The 19109-nt window shown below is 40.8% G+C and overlaps 1 protein-coding gene across 1 annotated transcript; it reads left to right on the top strand.

Annotated features, from left to right (window-relative positions):
- The first annotated feature begins 6919 nt into the window (after positions 1 to 6919).
- Positions 6920 to 8830, top strand: LOC149023671 (uncharacterized). The gene is made up of 2 exons (XM_089142832.1): positions 6920 to 7725; positions 7839 to 8830. Exons 1-2 carry the CDS (start codon positions 6957 to 6959, stop codon positions 8609 to 8611), a joined length of 1542 nt encoding a protein of 513 aa, XP_088998958.1. The 5' UTR covers positions 6920 to 6956; the 3' UTR covers positions 8612 to 8830.
- Positions 8831 to 19109: the final 10279 nt, after the last annotated feature.

The raw sequence follows: 19109 nt of genomic DNA, 5'->3' as shown, positions 1-19109 counted from the left end.
CTTATGAGTTGTTGCTCAACTGAGCTTTACTTTACTCTGGTCCCTGCTGGTCCTCTACTGAGTGTAATGCCTCTATAGATTGTGACATCAACTCCAAATCACCATAGGTAGGGTGTAAAGCCTCGTAATTGAAAACACTTCTTAGGACATGGGTTTTGTTTGCTGTTAGGTTTGTGGGTAGGGCTTCATGCCAGGATAGGGAAAATAGTGATCATTTGTGATGTTGGATGTGCCATTCGGCTCAAAACATGCTTGATATTGCCATTTTCCAGTCTAAAGTAGAAGTACCTGGATGTTTCTTTCATCTGTGCATGGCAGAGGACTTACAGAGAAAGAAACAATTCTTCTAGCAGAACTGAGGAATTTGTACAATGTTGAGATTCGAATGTCTTCTTATAGCATTTGTACAATGTTGAGATTTTGTCGTTTGTAGAACAGAGTGTTGCATCTCGGCGGCGACTTCCTAGAAGCTGGTGCTCCTTCGCAGCGAAAACACGCCATCTCCATCTCCGTCTCCTACTCCTACGCTGGAAGAAGTTGAAGAAGAGAAGCTATTAGCCCTCGTTACACTTGCTGATGATGATGGCGTTGGTACTGGTCGAAACACCTGTCGCTGCTGAGCATCACTCTCCATGCTGATTGAAAGGGAAACATCTCTGCTGCTACCCGGAAGAGATGTAGCATCGCATATAGCCTTCAACTGAGGAGGAGAAGGAAGAGGGCGGAAGAGCTGGGTAGATCGACAGAGAGGACAGGAACCCTGAGCGGACAACCACATGTCTATACATTGTGGATGAAAGAAGTGGCCGCAGAAGGGAATCATCTTCACCAATTCTTTCTCTTCGAATTCAGTGAGGCAAATTGGACAATCATCGAGCTCCTTGACGTTGCTGTCGCAGGCAAACAAAGGAAGAGATTGGATGATTTTAGGGTCGATGCCAAAACATGAACCTCTGAGTGTTTGGTGGCCTCGGATACCGTCAGGTGGGTTATCGTCGGCGAAGCAGTGGACGTAGATTGAGAGGAAAATCACGAAGCAAACCGCAAGGAGGAGTACCACCCCTCCGAAAACAAATGAGGTGGAATCGATGCTCGTGTTGGGTTGCCCTGATGGTGTTTGATCAGTTGTCTCAATGAGAGATGACAAATTGTCATTTAAGTTGTTCGCAGTGGAAAGATGAATCTGTGCCGGAGAACTGAACATAAAGGAACTAAATGGTGCTGGTGAGGCATCGATGTCTTCAAGAATTCTTCGCTTGTGGTGTTTCATCAATACAGAATTCGGTAGAATTTTCTTACACTGTTCTCAGAACCCTTTGTTCTGCTTCTGCAACTCCAATTATATGTTCATTGACAAGTTCGAGAAAGACACAGCTGCAGCATTTCGTGGCTCAGCAAACGGATAAAATTCGGTTTGCATCCATATCCGTATAAAATATCTGAAATATCTGAAAGAGAAATATATGACTGCGACAGGACCCAAGGAGTAAGAGCATGAGTTGCAGTTGAGTTTGAGTTCATAGTTTTGTTTGCACCTAGATTTGTTCCCAAAACTACTCAACTGCCTCTAGTTTTCTGGTCCTGGTTTCTGCCCATTGTAATTTGAGTATAGAATAGCTGGTGGTGTCAATGGGCCGAGTTGGGGTCAGGCTAGGCTAAACTCAACCCTAGAATTCTAGGGACTTCAACCTCAACCCAATCTATTCAATCCTATCATGATAGGGTTTGAGAATTCTAAACCCAAAAGCTAACTTGGTGGGTTTTCTGAGCCTGATTTGCTTTGGTTTTTAACCCTAGAAACAAAATAATATTCTTGGGTCAGAGGCATCTAGTAGATTTGAACACTTAGGGTTCTTGGGTCAGAGGCATCAAGTAGATTTGAACACTTAGGGTGGAGGATTATACTCCTCTACATCTCATACGATGACAGTATGAAACTTGATTCTAGGGTTTCGTTTGGAACCTCTCATCACATTTGATTCGGTTCCTGGTTTTCCCCGTGGCATTATAGGCGTAAAGATAAAGCTGGGCCTGTTTGGTTACATGAATCCAGAGATTTGAAATATCTGGATTCATAAATGAGAGATTTATACCTGTTTGGTTGTGTGATTCTTTGGATTCATGAAATCTAGAGATTCACCTTTTTACACTAAAAACGTGAATCTGTAGATTTATGGGTATAAGGTGAAATCTAGAGATTTCATCCCTACTATAAAAGTGTTAAAACATTTGAACCATGACTCCAAAAATATTTTTTTAGGATGAATCTATAGATTTCATTCAAAAAATTTAGGCTAACCAAACAATTAATTTTATGAACCTTGACTCCACAGATTTGAAGTCTATAGATTTGAAATCTCTAGATTTTTTAAATTTTCAGACTCAAGTAACCAAATAGGCCCACAACGATTTATTTGCATGAAAAAAATAGGGTGAGATGATTAAAACTGTGGAATTCACGTGAAGTAAGATGATGGACTAGAAAGTAAAAATGAAAATATAGAGAAAAGCAAAATACAGAGTCTAAAAAACTCACCTTTAAATGATGGGATTTTTTTTACTCTCTTTTTTTTTTTTGGTAAGAAAAAGAGGGGATGTTGTAGCGGCGACCTAGCGCCCCCTGTTACGCAATGTTCTGACTTTTTATTGAGTGCAACCTATGCAAGCATTAGTCCTGTGAACGACCAGCGCAAGCATTGGCCCTGTCAGCCGAGCCCCACTGGAGGCTTAGTATAGTGCACAGAAGCCGGTATGACTCATGCCCAGATCAAATAACACATAACTGTCCAATAAAATAAACAGAGGAGCAAAGGGGATTCGAACCTGGGACATGAAGTTTACCAAACCAATTGAGAGTGACTTTGAGATTTTTTTACTCATGAGATGCAGAAAGTGAGAGTTTTATCTGTGCCAATTTCCATTCATTTTCTCACAGTTTTGCATTACATGTCCTATTTGAGATCAAATGACTGAGATTAGTTCAATACCCCTAATCGTTTCTCTCCTCTTTTTCCCTCTTTTTCCTTTCTCTTTTCCGGGTGATTCTCTTATGATTTTCCATTCTCTTCCCGGTAAACTCAATTATTTGGACTTTCATGGGAAATAATATATTATTAGTACTCTTTTTGTCCACCCTATTTCATTCTAAATAACAAACAATATTTTTCTTTTGGATAAGAATAAAATATGTAAAAAAATGTATTAATATATTATCTAGATACTGGTGTCATCGATGCTGAGAAAGCACTATCTTCAACCGGCCATCAGATTCTTAATTTAACTGTCAAACTCTTGAAACCGGAGGAAAATCAAGCATTTTGTTGGGTTGGGATCTCAAGCAATTTTTGATGTAGACAGTTGAAAAATAGTGATCGAGATTGAAATCTTGTTCGAGATTTCGATCAGATGATTTCTTTTCTTACTGAACGGTCCTGTGCATTAGTGAAGTTCGATCCAAAAATCAACTGTAGATGTTATCCAATTTTATTTGCACTAGTTCTTCCATGCCATCTGCCATTAGAATGGGGATTTTGCTTGAGAGCAGTTCCTACGTGGCACTGTTCCAAGCAAGTGAACGGTCGATTTCAATTTAAAGCTTGGATTAGATCTCTACCGTTGATTATCAACATGTGCAACAAAAGTTATTTTAAGTGGCTATGACTCGATTTAAGTGGCTTTAACTCGGACCGTTCAGTTCATTCCGTACCAAACGAATCATATGCTTCCCTACAAGACTGGATCAAGCTGTTGGTGGCGATCGATTGGATCAAGCTGTTTTGCCGGAACACACCTCCCCGCGGTTGCGCCTCCTCCTCGGGTTTGCGAACACAATTCCCTTCTCACCTGATTTTTTTCAAGACAAGACAAGACCATTATTTTAGAAATATCAGGAGATTATTACAATTAAGGTTTCCGTGATTGGGTCAATGCAGCTCTCTTCCTTGATTCCCTTCTCTTCATCCCTGAGCTTTGAGCTTTGACCGTTAGGTTTATCCTAGGCAATTTATGGGCTTTGATTAATTACTGGGGTTAATAATTGATGAGGTCTCAACACATCGGGCCGATGCACTGCCATTAGGTTTGAGATGGGCCAAACCGGTTCATTGTGAAAGTAGACTAGGATTTGGAATTGCTATTATAAATAGCTATGATGGGGTCCTCCAATCTCTCAAGTTCTTTTGTTCTCTTCTCTCTTCACAAGAAAGAGGTACGGTAGAAAGACGTGGAGATTAGAGAAGGCTTCGTCACTCTGCAGATTTGGCATTCAAGGTTTGCATCAATCTTCTTCAATATACGTCTGGTGTAAGGTATGCCCAATACTTTCTAAATTTAATATCATATTCTAGTTCTTGCATGATTTTATTATTGATTAGGGTTTTGAGGAAAACACTAGAAGGCCTAACAATTGGCATCAGAGCCTTTCCTACAAAACTAGAATCGATTGTTCGTTTTGATCAAATTTTTTTATAGATCATATGGTTTAAAAGGATTTTTTTAAGAAAAGAGATATCCAATTATGTTGTTTAGTTTTGGATTGGATCTAATTGGAGGATCTAGGGTTTAATTGAAACCCTAAATTATGTTGATTTGATTTTGGATTGGATCTAATGTGAGGATCCATGGTTTAATTGAAATCCTAAATTATGTTGATTTGATTTTGGATTGGATCCAGGGTTTAATTGAAACCCTAAATTATGTTGATTTGATTTTGGATTGGATCCAATGTGAGGATCTAATATTTAATTAAAACCCTAAATTATATTGATTTGATTTTGAATTAGATCCAATGGGAGGATTTAGGGTTTAGTTAAAATCCTAAATCTTTATGGAATTAGATTCTATTGATTCGGTTTTCTATTGGATCTAAATGGGCGGATGGTAATATTTTGCGTGACTTGTTAATCCGTGAAATTTTTAAGTTTTTTTTTCTTTTTCGTAAAGTTTTTGATAATATGGGATGATAAGATCTTGAATCCTATCTTGTGTGGGTGCTTTGGGTTCGTTTTGGAGAAAAAATTTCACCCAGTCTCGCTTTGGACCAAAAAAAAAAAAAAAAAAAAAAAAGAAAAGAAAAGGGAGAAAAGGAAGAAAGGAAAGGAAAGGAAAGAAAAGAAAGATTTAATTTTATATTAACCCCTTACTGATTGTGCTTTATATTAATATATTGTGCATATTTTGCTTATCGACTACAAATTTTGGATGGAGATAATAAAAGGAGGAATGTAATCCACCAAAGTGGCATCTCCCCCATCTTTTTATTGTTTGCCACAGTAGTCAAAGTTTGGTGACACTTGCCCAAAGGTGATGTTATCTAAGTAATATTAATATTTGCACTCAAGTGTGAATGAATAATAATTTAAGAAATTCCATTAACTCAAAGGTAATGAGATTTTCGAGGATTATTGTTGCATTCAATTTTTTTAAATGTGGGTTAATACATTATGATGTTTTGGAAAGCATAATTTAGAAGTTCTTTATCACCCAAAGGTGAAAGGAATTTTCGAAAGTTATTGTTGTCTCATGGTATTTGCAAGTTACATATGAGACCTTGTATATTCTAACCCAAAGGTTGAAATATTACTTGGTTGGCTAAGGTTTACGCTTTTTGCATGCATGTTTGGTATGGTGTGATTCATAAGTTTCTTATTACCCAAAGGTGAAGGAATTTTAGAAAGTCATTAGTATCTCCCTTAATTGATCTTATTGGATACCTCAGGGGAGGCAGATATAAAGTGTCCATTTATTTGGACTAAAAATGACATAGATCAACCTTAGGGGGTCTAGATGAAAATTACCCAAAAATAAAATAAAGGATTCTTCTCCGTGGCTTAGGCTAACAGACACTCTTTAGGGAGATTAAACGTATTAGTTATCTTATGAATGAGTAACATGCATGTCACAGTAGACCAGAAAAGAATTTGTATATGTTTACGTCTATAATTGAAGTTTCTGGTTGATTGGGGCCAACCCCATTGGTTGATTTACTTCAAATTAGAGGGTTTATTCACAGGCTTCAATTGGTTGGTGACCTTTCAAGATTTTAAGGCTGAACTCTCTAGTAAGGGTGTCAATTTAGTACCAAAATTGTATATCGAAATTGAAAATGCCCGTTTAGAATTGTACCATCTCAAATCATTTAAAGCACAGTACAATACGGTATGTAAATATGGTTTCTAGATGCGGTATCAATTCTTACCATAAAAAAATATCTATAAAAAAAAGATGCGGTATCAACGATATTTACCATTTATAAATCATTTCTATATCATTTTATACCATCTATATACCAAAATCATATCGTACCGTTTTTTACCATTTCTACACTGTTTACATTCATGTCTTGTGATTGAATCAACATACCATATCTTATTTTTTCGTGTAAGAGGATAATCCAATGGGTCCATATTGAGCTTACAACCCCATGGACTTGGTCTTACCTAGAGTAGATGAGAAGCATTCAGTTATGAAAAATATCTTTAACACCCACAATGTAAGGAAAATTATTTGGGTGCTGCTTAAGATCCAGATCGAAATCTAACAAAAATCTAAACTATATACTTTGCATTAATTAAGTATTGTGCATTAATTAAGGAGCACCTAAGTGGCCCCAAGTGCATGACTTTATGGCCAGAAGTGTGTATGGAGTTGACTTTAAGACCTAATGCTTCTTTGGGTGAACCTATCAGCACCGTTCCAATTTGCTAAGAGTTCCCAACATATGCACGTAAAGAGTTCAGTAAGGATCCCAAGTGAAGCAAGGTTTTTGAGGTCCAGTGAAAATTTGCTTGCTGTTTAGGTTTTGCAGTTGTACCACGTGAGTAGTATTATATTTTGCACTCTATCCAGGGAGTCATTGGCCATCAAACACTAGTATAAAAGGAAGTCCCGGACTCACAACCTTCAATACAAATCAAAACAACTCTGCAATAAATAGAGTTGCCAGAGAAAAGAAAAAAATGGGGAGAGTAGTGATGCGCCAGGTTGCTTGTGTTCTTCTTCTGGCCATGCTTTTTGTGGCTGTTGCAGCTGATCAGAACCAGAACCAGGGGGATGATAATGGAGGAAACAATAAGGGAGGAGATGACAATAACAATGGAGGAGATGATAATAACAATGGAGGAGACAACAATGGAGGAGACGATAACGGTCAAGGGGGGGACAATGAAGGCCAGCATCATCCACCTCCTCCTCCTCCGCACAAAAGAGAAACTCCACCTCCTCCACACAAAGGAGCAAGCCCACCTCCACCACCACCACAGAAAATTGTGCCTTCACCTCCACCACCCAAAAGATCAAGTCCACCTCCGCCACCACCGCAGAACATTGTGCCTTCACCTCCACCACCTGTAGTGACACCACCACCTCCGCCACAGCATGGAGAGAATCCACCTCCACCTCCGCAAGAGACTCCATCTCCTCCACCCAAAGGAGAAAGTCCACCTCCGCCACCACCGCAGGAAATTGTGCCTTCACCTCCACCACCTGTAGTGACACCACCACCTCCACCACAACAAGGAGAGATTCCACCTCCTCCTCCGCAGCAAGGAGAGACTCCATCTCCACCACCACCTCCTACACCTTCTACGCCTGCTCCACCTAAGAAAGAGAAGAAAGTGAAATGCAAAGTCAAGAAGTACAGCAGTTGTTATGATCAAGAGTTCACTTGTCCTTCGAATTGCCAAGGAGATTGTGTAGTCGATTGCGTATCTTGCAAGCCCGTATGCAGTGAGTTCATTTCTCTCATGCTTAATTTCACTCTACCTCCAGTGTTAGTTTTTAGATCAAGCTTGTAACGTCTCACTTTTCACTGATGACTTTGACTGTATTTCTTAAAACAGAGTGCGACATGCCGGGTGCAGTTTGCCAAGATCCGAGATTCATAGGTGGTGACGGCATCACCTTCTACTTCCACGGCAAGAAGGACCGCGACTTCTGCCTCATCTCCGACTCTAATGTCCACATTAATGCACACTTCATCGGCCGTCGCAACCAGAACATGCAGAGGGACTTCACATGGGTCCAGGCTTTAGGAGTTCTCTTTGACTCCCACCGTCTCTACCTAGGTGCTCTCAAGACCTCCACCTGGGATGACTCTGTCGACCGCCTTACCCTTACTTTTGACGGCGAGCCCATCTTCCTTGCTCAGTCCGAAGGTGCATCTTGGCAATCCACCACCACTCCAGCAGTTTCCATTGTTAGGACACGCTCCACCAACTCCATCACCTTCGAAGTTCAAGGAAACTTCAGGATCACGGCCACGGTTGTCCCAATCACAGAGGAAGAGTCAAGGGTTCACAACTATGGCATCACTAACGATGACTGCTTTGCTCATCTAGAGTTGGGCTTCAAATTCTTCACTTTGAGCAATGACGTGCATGGCGTGTTAGGTCAGACATACAGAAATGACTACACCAGCAGGGTTAAGATATCGGCGGCAATGCCGGTGATGGGTGGGGTTCGTGAGTTCTCCTCGTCGGATCTGTTCTCCATTGATTGCTCTGTGGCTCGCTTCCGCCCAGGAGGACTTTCAATCTCTAGAGCTTCGTCCGAATATGCTGACATGGACTGCAGGAGTGGCATGACTGGCCATGGAATTGTCTGCAAGAAGTAAACGGATAGTATATCTTTTGACCTCCTTTAATCCCGATGGATCTTGTGTGTTGACTGTGTGTTCTATCCATGACTCTCATCTAGTTTGTTTGGAATTGTTTCTTGACTATGTCAGGATGATAAGAAATAAAATAAGTTCCCCTGATTTGTAAGCATACTGGATGCTTTTTTTGGCTTTTGAACTTTTGAGTCCTAATAACGGTGCACAACACGACTCAAGCGGGTTCACATCTTCCACAATTGTCACCATTACAATTTCTTGTAATTCCTATCAAGATTGTGACGCATAGCGGTTAATAATCTAAGGGTCATAATTAGAACCCAATTAGGATTTGAATCTAATAAATCCCTAAAACTAAGCCTAAAATTGTGAGAAAATTTCGGGATTTATTAGATTCAATTCTTAGCTGGATTCTAATTCTAGCCATTGGATAATTAATTGCCATGCATCATAATCCTAGATAGGAATTACAGGGGGTAGGAATTGTAGAGGATGTGAATCGAGCTGTATAAGAGGTGGTTTAATTAAACGAATCATATGGTGAAAAGAGTCTTTATTCCATGGACATAAGATGGCAAGCGACCAAACCATGTAAACCTTGCTCTCTCTTTCTCTTTCTTGTGCCTTCTGCCTCTCATAGTTTAACATTAATTTCAAATGAACAACAAGTTTTAGCATGGCGTTTGGAGCCCAGGTTTTGAACCTACCTCTGATTCATTCCCGACCCTCAACAACTTCATCACCATTAAATTATGTGGAAACAACCATCTACTGTGATTCTTGCATTCAAGTCATGGTCTTCCCAAATTTGTGGATCGTACTTTCTCAATTCCCACCCACAACCCTCCCTGTCACAACCAAATCCTCTTCTACATCTCATGTGAAAGACAACCTTTGTTGCTGCCAAATTTTCCTTGGAGGTCTGATTCAGCCGGATCAACATGCGAGCAAATGAGTTGGTTCGATTTGAGAGTTGCACCTAGATCTCCACCAAAATGGATTTGCGCCTGTATCCACTCAAACACCAGTCATTAGCGGCGGGTCAATCAGTGGGATTGGCAATCTGCCTCAGATGATCAAGTCAATGAAGGTTCAAAGAAAATGTAGCTCAGAGCTTCAATGAATTCCTAGCTTTACCTTGGTTTCCGCACTTACCCTAGTTATATTGTTTGGTTTGTATGTTGGTTTGCTCTCTTCCGTCGGATCTACCTTGCCCTTGTATGGTCTAGATTTGTTTTGTCATATGATTGATTCTCTAGTTTTGTTGGCCAGACGGGTGAACAACTGGCTGAACCGGGTAGGACCGGTAATGGGATGATTTATCCCTAACACAAGCCCCCAAGCTTGTTTACCAAGTTGAAAGCTACCGAAAACCTTGGTCAGCAGGATTACATTTTGGTAGATGGTTCTAAGTGCCTAGTACCTCTTAACTCTCTACGTATGGTCCAGCTTAGGCAATCCAATCAGGTTTGTTTTAGATACCTTCACGTGACTTAATCAGGAGTTACTTGAGGGTATCTTTACGTGAGGTGCTCCACAAAAATCCCCAATGCCTGATCTTCTTCAGCTCTTGATTGATATTGGTTAGAAATTCGAAGTTGTTCATCTAATGGCTTCGTATGGCTGGTATTCAAGTTTATTTTCTGAAATACGACCTTCCTTCTTCACCATAATTGTCACCTGGGAACATGCTGAAAGCTCATCCGTTGCCCAACCATCACCTCATTGTCATTGGAGTCCCATTTGATTTGCCATTTATCTCTATCACTCGTTGGTTGTTAGGATCCGAAATGCTTATTTCTGTGGGGAGTGACTCTCTATTCTCCCTTGAAACAAATCTGTGTGTTCCAAATAGAACTTGATGTATATGCAGTGGTACATGGGGTAAGTCAGGGTCTTGGACTCGAAATGAGATGAAATTCGTCATGTTGATCCAAAACGTCGTTTTTTTCCGCGTTTTGGGATCATTTTGAGGGTATTTAACTATTTTTAGTGGCATTTCATAATTTCCTTTTCTGTTTTAGGGTTTCTTGGCACTATAAAATCGTGTTTTCTATGTCTTTTTAAAGCAGCTGAATATTGTTCTTTCTGAAGAAACTTTTGAGAGATAGAGTTCTCCATTTTCAATCCATTCTTATGTTTGGCCTTGATTCTGTCACTTCGGTAGGAAAAATTTATTTAATTGAAGCTCAGAAGTTCGAACGAGTGCGAATGGTTAATTCCTCCTTCATGATTGTCTTCCTTTATCATGATCGTTTGTCTTTATTTAATCCTAACCATTGAATCGAAAAGTTTAGTTCTTCCCTCCAGGATATAAAAACTTCCATTCTTGTTTCAATCTTACGATTGTGTTGACTCTTCATCCTCCTTAAAGGCTGACCATCCTGATTTTGTTCCTCCTGGAACTCAAGCTCTTTCATGTAAAGCAGGCCTGATGATCCTAGTCCTAGCACCAGCAACCAAGGTCCTAGTGCTTCTGCTCATATTTCTAATTGGTGCCCATTCCTTATGCCCATGACAAAGAAGTTGATGCTTACAACCCTGCAAAATTAAGACCACTACTCCTGAACCCTTCCTCCAAGGGTTTAGGTTTCCTTCAAATGTCAGGTCCCAGATTCCAGGACCTGCAGAGCACGCCTTCCAAACCGGCCATGGTGAGATTGCCATCTAAACCAATCCCTTAGAGGGTAGATTTAGAATCCCCTTACGTCTCTGGGCACAAGTTGTGGTTGACCACTATGAACTCTACTCCAGCCAACTCACTCCAAACACCTGGAGGCTGTGAAATCCCCTATGATCCCCAGAAATCACCAGTGTGGACCACTTTGATGGCCCCTATTGATGGTAGCAGACATCGTCTCATTCGCCGTTGGGATCTTGAGTTAGATGTTGATCCAAAGTTGTAGGTACATAAACCCAAGGCGAAGAAGATGAAGATTGAAGAAGAAGGCGACGAAGAGCCTATGGAAGAGTTTACAATGTTTTTAGACCAAAATGCCATCATTTTTTTCTTCTTCTAAAGCAGGAGAGTTTTTATATATAGGGGATGAGGGTATTACATATGTCATCCACAAGGGTCGAACCGATAGCCTCTTCACTAAGAAGTGTGAGTCTTTACCACTCTACCAACCCTGCATTGGGAAAAAAAAATGCTATCATTTTGTTAAATAATTGGAAAATATTTTCCATCATCTTCCCTGTTGCTCAAAAAACCTGTTCGTTAATGCAAACCGAATTGACCAGCAAAACAACGTGCTCAACCTGGTTAACGGAGGAACGCCTCCTACGATCAAGTAAGTGAATACTCATAGCTTTAGGAGAAGAATGCAAGTTGCATAGTTTTGAATACTAGAATGTGGACTAGAGTGTACATGCCTAATAATAAGTAGTAGTTTATATAAGTGCTCAACTGTTACCGTGGTCATACAATTGTTCTTCCCAAAACCTTCTTGGAAATCCGATGAAAGGCATTCCTAGCGTACTTAGTGGCAGAGTCCTTCATGGTCTCCAACACTGGTTCCACCTTCCTTGCTCATATGGGAGTCCCTTCTGAAGATCTAGGGAGAGTTGGTAGCAATTCTACCCGTGCACGTTACTTACTGGCCACGACATGCTGTTTGGTTTGACCAACTTGGTCTTTTGTTTGGTCCAACCATGTCACTAGCCCCCCAGTCACTTGGTCACGGTATCCTTATGCATAGACCTAGGGACTCAACTTTGGCCGACCAACTTACTGTTTGAGCGAGTAGGTCACACTTTGATTGAAAAAGTCTAAATTGTTGCGTTAATGCCTAACCAGTGCCTTGAGTAACGAAGAGGTGCGTTGATGGTGAATCAACCGTTACACATGTGTGATGACACACATTTTCCAAGGCTTCTGTTGCATGCGCCACGTGGCTGTGTTGTCCCATCGTGTCATAATGATTTTTGAAATTCGAAAGGGCCCTTAATCTCAACCATTCAAATGGGTCCTATCCACATCGTGAGATTGGCATCTGTAGAATCCAAAAGGACACAATATAAGGGCCGTCCAATATTGCTTATCTTGATCCATAGGATCAGAACCTTGAGGACATAAAAAAGCGCCTCTCTTTATTTCATTTTCTTCAATTTTGTTTCTCTATTCTCTGTCTTCTCTCTTGTGCGTATAGTCCATTGGTTACTAGAGAACTCTTAAGGCCTTTGACAATTTTCATTTTTGTCAGCGCTATGCTCCTTCTTGGTCTTCAACAAGTAAGTCCCTACTCCCCTTACTTCTTTGTTTCTTTGCTGCCATCGACAGTGCTTACCATGGCCATCTTGTCTATTTTGTGATTGTTGTTGTTTGGATTTTGCTGTGATTCTTTCTTCATTTTGTATCTTCGTTTTCGGGTCTCTATTCATCCCGATGCCCCTAAGCCTAGAGACTTTTAGGGCCAGTTTGGTTAATGAATCCAAAGATTTCAAATCTCTGGATTCATGAATTTGAAATTATACCCGTTTGGTTGTAAAAATCTCTAGATTCACGAAATCTAGAGATTCACCTTTTTACACTAAAAATGTGAATTTGTAGATTTATGGGTAAGGGGTGAAATCCAGAGATTTCAAAAAAGCTATACATTTGCACATTCACAAAAATCACGTCGATCAAAAATTTTTTTAAGATGAATCCACAGATTTCATTCCACAACCAAATATTTAATTTTATAAATTACGACTTTATAGATTTGAAATCTCTAGATATTTGAAATCTCCAGACTCATGTAACCAAACAGGCCCTTAGGTTGCCTAACCTTTGCTATAGTGTAGGGATGGTATTGGTTAAGAGGTTCAAGATGATGGTCTCTAAACCCCATAGAACTCCTAGTGAAACACTTTGACTTGCCGACCACTAGCGGTGCTGAAAGTGAGTGGTTAGGTCAAACGGCTCAGGCGTCCAGTGGTCAATTTGAGCAGTCAAGCGCATTTGTGTCTGCTCAAGAATCATTAGGCAATGCTAAGGAGGAATCTGAGCATGACTCACATCCTCGACCAGTCCAAATCCATGACCGTGGTAAGTCCATTTTGAGTGCTCGAGCAAGGTTTAAAGTAGAAAGGAAATGACGGAGAGATAGCCTAACCCCTGAGGAGGATGCGGTTGAACAAAGCAAAGGTCTTACTCCGGACCACATTGACTATAACTCTCCACCTCCAATCTTGAGTTTCAACCTTCCTATATGATCGAGGGCCGACTAGAGTATATCTAGGAAAAGTATGAGATCCCTCCCAATTACATCCTCCGTGTCCCGGCCAGTCACGAAGGAGTATGCACTCCTCGACCAGGGGAGTTTGCAATTTATGAAGATTCCTTAAAGAGCGGTTCTCGACTCCCCCCTCAACCCCTCTTCATCGAGATCCTTAACTACTTCCAAATGTCTAGGGACTTGGCATCGAAAAGCTGGTGGAGCGTGATTTTTTTTGGAGGTTCTGCCAAGGGAAAGACGTTAAAGTGAGACAATCTCTTGCACTCTTTTTTCATTTTTTATGGCCAAGAAGCAGGAGTAGGACGGGGTGGTTTTGTGTGTCAAAGCACACATCCTTCCAGTGTAGCTGGGATGGAAACTTGGTCGGGAATGACCCACTCCCATTGAACACCAAGGGATGGCGTTCACAAGTTTTCTTTCTCCGTCCACTGACCAACCCTCTCCCAATTTCCAAGACACGTAGATTGGCCAAATGATCCAATGACTTTCTAGATCTGAGTGATGCTGAGGAGAATGCCAAGGGGTGAATCCTTAAGCTATCGATTGAGAACAATAACCAATATGCCATTAACAGCGCCCCCTGCGTCACTGGGGGTTTCTTCCTAACGTGTCCCCCCTGTGATTATGTTATTTTTCTTTTTGAGCTTGTGTACTTTATCTAGCATTGGTCTGGGTTTTGTCTTGAATTCTCTAGTGCTACTCAGTCCAGCGGAGTGTGCTCGATAGGCTAATGAAGAGATAAAAGAGGCTGAAGCTTGTTGCCCGACCAAACCTCAAAGGTCAACTTCGTTGAGAGGAAGACATGCCCCTCCCCCTGGTCAAACTTCTAAGGCACAAGAAGGGGAATTCATCCAAGCCCCCAATAGATCTTTCACCCTGGCTAGAAAAGAAGAAGTAGCCCGACCATTTGTCAAGGGTGTAGGTTGAGGAGGTTGACTTCGAGCTCCCTAGCCAACTGCCTCCAAGTCCGCATTTTGCCGAGCATGGATCTCTCGATGGCTAGATCCACCGAGCTTCCTATACTTCGTTCTTCTTGGTTGTTAAACTCCGAATCATACGTGATCAACAACCAGTAGAGTGGGACTGCCTTTTCTAGGGGTTGGCTCTTAGGAGTCCTTCTCCTCGCCAACCAATAGTTTTTGTGCGAGATTGGGGATCTCAAAGGACTCATAATGTCATGACTAAGTAAGTTACAATGTTTTCCTTATTTTTTTCCTGAACTTATGAAATTCCTGACTAATCTTTCTCTGCAACTTCAAGGTTGCTTTGCAGTATGACACAAGATTTGGGTGAGAGTTTAGAGGCTGAACGTGAAGATCACCTGGTTGTGCACTACCTAACCAACAACCTGACAGAGAAAGAAGCTTAGTTGGCCAGCCTTTGGTTGACCAACAACCAAATGATAAATAAGGGGGTTGTGTTGGTTGGGAAGGTTGCATCCTTGGAGGGTTGATCTAAGGCGGCTGAGGACAAAGTGACAAAACTAAAATTGGAGCTGAAGAAAAAAGAGAGAGCTTAGGCGGAGAAGACGAAGGAGCTGGAGGCGGCAGTGGGGCAGAGCTTGATGGTGAAAACAGAGGTAGAAGAGTTGAAGGGGGAATTTTCCCGGAGGTCCTCGATGAATTTCGAGGATCTTTCAAATGACTTATGTCGCAAGGTCATCCGTTGATGGGTTTGGACTGCCGAATGTAGGGCTTTCATTTCCAAGGTGGTTGCGTCAGCCTTCAACTCTGGCTAGCGTGCACCTTTTTTGGAATCATTGGGGAGTTGTGAGGGCTCAACCTCTAGAAATTCAAAATTTTTATTGGCTCAAGCATCTTTGATGATTTTAAAGATTCCTAGTCTTGGCTGGGTGTTCGATCTTCCACCCTTCCCTGTACCAAAGGAGGTGGATGTTCAGGATTTCCTTGACTCCGATTGGGAGCCGGATCCTGAGGAGGGATTGAAAGTTGGCACTTCATCAAGAGCCAAGAGTGACTAGACAGTGGATACCAATGAGCAAGTAGATGAGGCTGGGGACACAGACGAAGAAAGGGCCCAAGGCGTGGAGCAGCTAGGGGAGAGAGGTTGTGATGAGGGTGAGAACAACGACGATCTGACTGATTGAAATTTTCTGATTTTTATCTAAATTATTGTGGCTAGTATGGTCTAGAATTGTTGTTGATAATGTTTTGTCGATATTTGAATTTGTAATATTCTTAACTTTCTTAATTGTGTTTATTAGTCTTTTGAACTTGATTTGCTCAATCATAATCCGAGGAACTTCTATAAACTTTGTAACTTATAATACTCGTTCCTTTGCTTAATGCCTTGATTTCTCAATTGATTTGGAGTAGATAGCTTGTTTACTGAACATTTGTCTGCTCGAACTTGTTTCAGCATTTTCTCGAGACCCTCTGGTTGAGGTATCCTGTTTGAAGTTTAAACTTGTTGACTTAGGCACCTTTCCAAGTTGCCATGGTTAAATGCCTAGTGTTGTGCATTCTCCTCCCCCCCCCCCCGAGCATGATAACTTGGATTTCAAGCATCTCTAGATTTCTTTTCCAGATATTATTTACTCTTTAAGGACGAGGACCATCTTGTCCACAAGTATTTGCTTAAAGTCCGAGAAGTTATTATTTGATCAACCCAGAACTTAGTTGCCACGACCAATTAACGACTGGAGATGAATTTCAAGTTTTGCAACATAACACCTTTGAGAGAAATTGTCTAAGGTAATTAAATCATAAAAGGTCATAATTAGGGCATAGCCCTTCACAAAGATGTAGGGAAAAGAACCAAAATTGGAGAATGTCTACATTACTGATAATACTTTCTGAGATTGCTCGAGTTCCGGGACCAAGGAATTACCTCTTTGGTCCAAGGTCACCCGAGTGATATGCTCTTGGTTAGACTTGTTGGATGACTATATAGGGGCCTTCCCAGTTTGGGGCTAATTTGCCTTGGTTGGTCGGGTCAGATGCTGTTATTCGACATAGGACTAGATCCCTAGGTAGGTACTTCCTCATCTTCACTTTCACGTTATAGTAGGTCGGTAACTTGTTTCTACCTCATCTTCACTTCCACTTTGCTTTCTATGCATCAGACTCTCATAGTTATAACGAGGCAGAAAACAAGTTGGAGTGCAGGCATGCTATGAAAGAGGAAATTGCAGCTATAGAGAAGAATGGAATATGGGATTTGGTTGATCTACCTCAAAACAAAAAACAATTGGCTTGAAGGGGATATTCAAGACCAAATACAACTCAGATGGAACATTACAAAAACACAAGGCAAGGTTGGTTGTAAATGGGTATTCACAAAAACAAGGTATTGATTTTGAGGAAACATTTTCTCTAGTAGCAAGATTTGAAACCATTTTGTTTAAGCAACCTAGGGGGGGGGGGGGTGAATAGGTTGCAATTAGTGGATTTGCCAAATTTTTTTGGCTTAATTGCAAATACAAGATAAATTATAAATTTCAAATGTAATTAAGATAGTGCAATCAACCACAAGACAAGGATTTTATAGTGGTTCGATTTTGCAAGTCTATGTCTACTCCCTCTCTTGGCCTCAAGAGAGTATTCCACTAGTGATTCTCTTTCAATATGGTGGGTAGAGCTCAAACCCTTACAATCTATATTCAATAGGGCAAGAACACCCTTTACAATCTTTGTTCTAAATGGGGCAAGAGCACCCTCTATCAACTCTAATCAACCTAGACTAGAATTGAGCAACAACACAATATAAGAGATGGAGGATATTACCTAACAAGGGGTGTGACACTTTACACCTTGTGTGAGTGTGATGCAATGATGATGAGTGCTCAAATGAGGAATGAATGCACCACTAATGAAATACCAATAGCCTTCAATCAGTTCAAGCTTTACTCTAATAAGCTTGCTTAAAAACTTTGGAATGTTTTTCAAAGTTGAGTGTGGTTGGAAGGCAGGTAATCAATGCTTCTTCACAAAGAGAGCTTGAGAGTTGTAAGGTAATAATAACTCAATAGGCAAGGTAGAAGCTCTCAAATGGGGGTGGTTGGGCTTATAAAGATGTCATTCAATTGCTTGGCTCAACCTCCCAAATGATAGAATTTTCTCCTAGTTTTTAGTCCAAACGACCGTCCTTCTGAATCAGACGAAGCTTTGTCTGGGAAGCCGTTACAAAGTAGCCGTTAAGGCATACTTTAAACCTAGACGGATATCCGTCTGGCTTGCTATTGCTAGAGGAATTTTCGTTTGGCACTCTGTGACTAGATGGACAATTGTTTGGCTCAGACGGACAATCGTCTAGTTTAGATGGACGTCCGTTTGCAACACAGAGTGCACAGTAATGTGCATTCAGGGACTTGATTGGGTTTCTAGGTATTTCTAGCCAAGCCTAAGCCTCATACACTCTCTTAATATGTCATAGGTCAATCTAATGACATGATATGTGTATAATTGAGTGCAATTACATATGAATACATTTGGAGGTGTCTTAAGTCCTGAATTTATCTAAGTCTTGAACTTGACTTGATTTTTGTGTCTTCTTGTGCTTTGATCTTGATGCTCATCTTGACTTAGGTTACTTGTCCAAATTGACATGACTGTGACTTGGGCTTGAGCATCCAATGAGTTGGATTTGGTTCACTTGCCTTCGTATTGAGTTGGACAATCACAACTTAATATAAACATTAGTAATTCGTGTTTGTTATCATCAAAACTAATGGAGGCTGATGTGGCAATGCTGACATGACATTTCCCAACACATTCGTATTCTACTCTCAATTGTAGCACATTTGGAGCTGGTTGTGTACCAGTTTGATGCCAAGTCAGCATTTTTAAATGGTGATCTAAGTGAAGAGGTGTATGTAGTTCAACTTGAAGGGTTCACAAACCAAAGAAGTCCAAATAAGGTTTACAAGCTCAAGAAGGCATTATATGAATTAAAACAGGCACCCAGAGCCTGGTACTTGAAAATAGACTCTTATTTCCTGCAGTTTGGGTCAAAAGGAGTGAGAATGAGCCAACAATATATGTGAAACGATGTGGGAATGATGACTTCCTCTTAGTTTGTTTGTATGTCGATGATATGATTTATTTGGCATCTATTGATTTACTGCTTGTAGATCTCAAAATTCAAATTATGGAGAGGTTTGAGATGACAGATCTAGGTAAACTCCATTATTTTTTGGGTACATAAGTGAAGTAGTGCAGTAATGGAATCTTCATCTCACAAAGAAAATATGCTACTAATTTTCTAAGGAAGTATACAGGGAGCAGCAGCAAGGAGATTGACACACTCTGAATTCA

This window comes from Hakea prostrata, chromosome 2 (genome assembly GCF_041222555.1).
Source record: "Hakea prostrata isolate BN-2017 chromosome 2, UWA_Hpros_2, whole genome shotgun sequence".
In the NCBI taxonomy this organism is placed as follows: domain Eukaryota; kingdom Viridiplantae; phylum Streptophyta; class Magnoliopsida; order Proteales; family Proteaceae; genus Hakea; species Hakea prostrata.
This window is presented reverse-complemented; position numbering and strand designations above follow the sequence as displayed.

Coding starts and splice junctions, on each gene's coding strand:
- LOC149023671 (XM_089142832.1), top strand. CDS start 6,957: ATGGGGAGAGTAGTGATGCGCCAGGTTGCTTGTGTTCTTCTTCTGGCC. Junction 7,726..7,838: donor ATCTTGCAAGCCCGTATGCA/GTGAGTTCATTT, acceptor TTCTTAAAACAG/AGTGCGACATGCCGGGTGCA.